The following is a 5,217-nucleotide window of genomic DNA, read 5'->3' as shown; positions in this document are numbered from 1 at the left end:
CAATTATAACATTTGCCGGTAAAGACCTTTTTAATGGCCGCAAAAAGTATATAAGGTTTAGCGGCCATTTTCTTGGCAATTTATATGGCCACCAAAAGTAATTATAAAATTGCAATGTTATTCACTTTTAGTGGCCATTACTATTGCCGCCAAAATCCATTTTACCAGCAATTTATATGGCCACTAAAAATAATTCTAAAATTGTAATATTATTCACTTTTAGTTGCCATTACTATTGCCGCTAAAATCTTAAGACTTTTTTAGTTATATTATACTCATTTTCTTAGAGGCAATTATTTATTTTTTTTTTAGAATTTCAATTATTTTTTTCAACAATTATTATTATTATGCATAATATAAATATACTAAAATTAATTACTACAAAATGAGATATTTCATTAAACTCAAAATATTAATTCACAAATTTCTTTTGAAAAGTAATAAATCATATTACAAATCTAAACAACAAAAAATGCTACAAGCCTATAGCTATGTTGTATCAATGTAGCAATATGAGTGTTAGCAATGATCTAAAGTTGCACCTTATAGAGCAAATAGGGGTAATGATAGAAACCTTGTCTTAGAGCTACTTTGATCATCTTCTCCATTTTGTTCACTTCTATTAAGAAGAAGATCACGAGGGAATTCAAGCTCATTGATATTGATATCTACTCCCAATGCCAGAAGCTTCTGTTTGTAAGCCAATACTTGGACCTCAAGAGCAGTAATTTCCATCTCCTTCTGATACATAAGCTCTTCAAAGACTTCAAGAGTTTCCTCAGCATGACCTATCTTCTCCTTTGCCATTCTCTTGTAGTGACTTGCCTCCATCTTCACGGCAGCCTTTTCGTCTTGTAGACGAAGTATCATGTCCATAGATTCGTTGGCTGCAGTAGCAGAGGCTTCTTTTTCCTGATCCAACTCTGCATGTAGCTGCTGCAGAGGAGTTTGTTGGGCTCGATGTGTTTCCTTCATTGCTGTTATATTAGCATCCGCCATCGGAGACGCCGTTCTAGTTTCAACCATTCTACATGTTCATATAAAAGACAAAGAATGGCTTCCCATATGAGACGATGACAATAAAAAAAGGCTAAAGTTTACTTCTTCCAATGGAGCAAGAAGGATAAGGTGACAAGTCAGTTGGTTCAGGATTCTTATCAAGGAGGTATGGAAGGTCAAGAAAATGTAAAAGAGATTCTGTTTGAAGATTCTGAAGACAACTTGCAGAAAGAATAAATGATATTAGGATATCATCTTTAACCAAAGATCAAGGTGAACTATAGTTAATTTGGAGTTTACAATGGAAAACAAAGAAATACCAGCAAAAGAACCATGAAAATTGGATTGAGAAGGATCATAACACGGAGCAGTTTTAACAAATTCAAAAGATTTGCACCCTCTTTGTTGTAACCTGCTTCTAACCCATTGGCAACAATCATCCATCTCAAGATTCACACCTCTGTCACCAATGCAAATAGAAATTATTAGTTTTTTAAACTTTGGTAGGAGGGGAGGGGGAACGGCAGGACAAATATGATTTTAAATGAGCACTCAAATTATATGCGTTATTTAAGGTTTCTATAATGCACACACCTGAAATCTGCACCCTTGGGTGTCAGCACCCTTGGGTGTCAGCGGGAATATAGAGTTAAACTTTCTTGTTATGGCTAACCATTCTTTATCATAATGAAACATCTAATAAAACCAATTAAATTAAATTAATTTGCAAATTTAGATCTAACTGATAGCATTTTTACAAGTACTTGAACTAAAACCTATATTATGACAAGCCAAATCAAAAGAGGCAAAACTTTAAATGTTCATGAGTAAATTCAATTGCGAGACCATGCATAACAAACACATTAATATTAGAATAAAATTGTGATAGGCAAAGTACTTAAACTTATATCATGCAGACAAAGTATTCCTCTTGTGATAGGCATAAGATTCCAAAGCTGGAGCATATCACTAATGTTAAAAAAGAAAAACATTCTAAATTGAAGTTACTCACAAATCACCAATATCGATTACATTTTGAGCATTTCTCATTCCTTTTGCAAGCAAGTCTTCAATCACAGCAACAAAAATTCTTCCTCCTCTGAAGTGCAAATTGATTTTCTGATTTATTTATCATGTTGTACAAATCTCACCAAAATAAAATTACAAAATATAGTTTCACCAAGAAAATAACAAATCTTATCTCTTAGAATAAAATTTTGAATGTTGCAATACTTACAGGATCAACTGCATCGACGTCACCGATATTGATACTAAAATCATCATTAGTCACAAAAAATCCCAATAACAACTGAAATAGCTCCAAAAATTAGGTCCACCTCAAAAGAGAGCTGAGGGATCTAGATTTTGGACTATGAAAAATTGTAGCAAAGCTGAGAAAGCTAAATGAAAATCGTGTGTTCTAATCTTACTGTAAAATACAACTGGTAGCTTCAAAGATTACAAAATTCATGTGAACATTAGCAGTAATATAACTTTATTTCTACCTGTAATCAATCGATTCAGCTCAATCTAACATGTGAATAATACAATAATAACAGTTTTAAAAATGAAGTAATAGTAATATATCTATTTTTTTAATATCTGGTAAGAGACGAATTTGTTACTTGTTAATCATTTGTGGTGAGATTTTAGAATACATAGAAGTTGGTAATGCAGAGTATGAATGAGGAATTTCATCGAACAGGTAAGGGAGACAAACACACATGAATCATCAAAAGTGCGGAAAGCTTAAAGAAAAAGAAAAAGCTCACTAACCTATGCAATATGCAGGTAAGAATATGCTTTGAAATTTGAATCTGATTGAGAATCGAAGATGAAGCTCATCACTGCGATGAACTCAACTCACTACGCACGTGTTTCTGCGCTTTGCACTTTTTGACTCTGCAATAACGGCGGCGGTGCAAGGCGGAGGTATGGTGTTGCGACAAGAGCAACAACGGTGGCTGGAAGACCTTGGCGACCTAGATTTGAGACAAAAAACGATGACAGCGATGCGGATCTGAGGCAGATTGAACGGAAACGAAGTCCGATCCAAGGAGTAGGTTGATGGGCGGCGGCTGTCGGCGATGGCAACGGTTACGGCGGTGGTGATCGGTGATGGAAGAATTACGCGAATTAAGCAGTGAAGATATTTTTCTTTCTTCGGTTTTTCACTACTTTTTCTCTCTTTCCGTTTTTCAATTTAATTTAGGAAAAAAAAGATAAAAAAAGGATAATAATAAAAGTGTAGCGGCAATAATGATAATGGCCACTATAATAATTTAAAAAAATTAAAATTAAAAGTGGAAAAAGATAATAATTTTATGGCAATAGTAATAATGGCTGCTATAACATATAATAATAATGGCAAATATATAATTGCCACAAAAACATAATTTAAATTAAGAAATTAGTGGCCATTATGTTATTGCCACTAAAAGTTTGTCGCTAAAACATATTTTTTTTGTAGTGCAATAATGTTAAGTGTTTTTCCATATTTAATGATAAGACCAACATTATATCTATTTAAAATCTTTTCGGACAAAAATAATAAATTTCAAATGTTAAGGATAAAACTTAGATTTGACTAAAATATTATGGACTAAAACAATGCTTTTTCGATATATTTTTATCTCTAATAGTAAATTGGTTTTGTTTAAAGTGTGCACAGGAAGAATAAACTACTATTTTGTTCTTCAAAAAATTCAAATTTGATAAAATATATTAAAAAAATAACATCTTGATCCCTTCAAGATTATCTTCGTTGACAAAAATGTACAAAATATATGGTGACAAACTCTAAAGAGAAATATAGAAATTATATTTTGAGGTAATTTAATGCATGCCATTTAAGAAAAGGTTTAATTATTCTGCAGGTTCTTATAGTGTCACCGAATTTTTAATTAGGTCCCTATACTTTTTTCTTTTTAATTGGGTCTTTATACATTATTTTTTTTTCAATTTAGTCCCTGTTAATGTTAAATGTCAAAAAACTGTTAGTGAATTGTGAAATTACTTGTATAGTCTTAGGGACCCAATTGAAAAAAAATATAGCGACCTAATTGAAAATTCGATGAAACTATAAATATTTAATGAAAGATATTCCTATAATGCCTATTTGATGATTCTACGACATGAAAGATATTCTTATAATCCCTTTTATGTTGTCACTATAATTCTTTTACTTATTTATATACAAATTGTATCAAAAATACATTCTCTTTTTTTGTTTTTTTACTTTTAAAATACCTTAAGAACATTAAAAGAAAGAATGGATAAAATGAAATAGAAATAATAGAAATAAGTATATATAAAATTGAGTTTCTATCATTCAAGTATTCATTATGATCATGTAATATTTTACATTTGTGTGAATTCATGACAGGAAAAATTCATTAAAAAAAAGTTTCTCTTGAATCTAGAGGACAATTATTACATTTCAAGCACCCATCCTAAAGCTTTATCTGTTTCACGATCCTTCTTCATTGCCAGGGAAACATTCATTCAAGTGGGAGCAATCTTCTTCAGGGATTCCTGACATACGTGACAACAATAATAGGTGAATGGCCAATTGGGTCTATATTGGTTATTGGTCCTTTTTCCTTAAAGAAGTACTTCCTTAGCACCTTCTCATACTTTTTTGGCTCAATATAAAAGAAAGGGAATGCAGCTCGAAGACCATCTCTAACTAAGTTTGGTGCATTGATTTATGAGAATAGAAGAGGAGAAAAACTTTGAATGGAATACAAGACTTTCAATTAGTTGTAGCAAATCCATATATTATTTTATGATAGAAGCTTTGTTACACAGATATACAGCAGTATAAGCACATTTACAGAATGACTTGTTCTTATTGGCAATGATGATATCAATAATTATTCGTAATAGTCATAGTAGTAATAAAGCATTAAAACAACAGTGGCAGTAACTACTTAAAACAAAATAATACATACTATCTAATGCCTCTTCATCCGGTAAAATATATGACATCTAGCAAATTCACAACTCACTGGAGAAATTTTCAAGTCACAAGATAAAATACCTGCCGTTTCTTAGATTCTTTGGCAGAATTGGCAACTGCATCAAATCCAACATAAGCAAAGAAGACTATAGTAGCTCCAGTAAATATGTTTTTTATGCCATTTGGAGCAAAGGGAGACCAGTTGAAAACATCAACCTCAAAAGCTCCAACAAGAACGACAACTACATTAAAAAAAA

The 5,217-nt window shown here is 31.8% G+C and overlaps 1 protein-coding gene across 7 annotated transcripts; it reads right to left on the bottom strand.

The window, feature by feature from the left end:
* Positions 1-375: 375 nt before the first annotated feature.
* LOC112703316 (myosin-binding protein 7) lies at positions 376-3,209 on the bottom strand. Of its 7 annotated transcripts, none has more exons than XM_072199538.1 (4): positions 2,776-3,209; positions 2,012-2,098; positions 1,320-1,459; positions 376-1,220 (listed from the first exon to the last, which is right to left on the bottom strand). In XM_072199538.1, the coding sequence occupies exon 4, from the start codon at positions 1,024-1,026 to the stop codon at positions 544-546; it is 483 nt and encodes a 160-aa protein (XP_072055639.1). In that variant the 5' UTR covers positions 1,027-1,220; positions 1,320-1,459; positions 2,012-2,098; positions 2,776-3,209; the 3' UTR covers positions 376-543. The 7 variants fall into 7 exon arrangements, with proteins under 7 accessions (XP_072055639.1, XP_072055640.1, XP_072055637.1 ...); XM_072199539.1 differs by having other exon boundaries at positions 376-1,210; positions 2,776-3,141; XM_072199536.1 differs by having other exon boundaries at positions 376-1,027; positions 2,776-2,921.
* Between the last annotated feature and the right edge of the window lie 2,008 nt (positions 3,210-5,217).

This window comes from Arachis hypogaea, chromosome 7 (genome assembly GCF_003086295.3).
Source record: "Arachis hypogaea cultivar Tifrunner chromosome 7, arahy.Tifrunner.gnm2.J5K5, whole genome shotgun sequence".
Classification (NCBI taxonomy): domain Eukaryota; kingdom Viridiplantae; phylum Streptophyta; class Magnoliopsida; order Fabales; family Fabaceae; genus Arachis; species Arachis hypogaea.
Note: the sequence above shows the minus strand (reverse complement) of the source record. Positions and strands in the feature narration are given on the sequence as shown.

What these genes read in the sequence shown, in the direction of transcription:
- LOC112703316 (XM_029288009.2), bottom strand. Translation starts at nt 1,026, where the DNA reads ATGGTTGAAACTAGAACGGCGTCTCCGATGGCGGATGCTAATATAACA.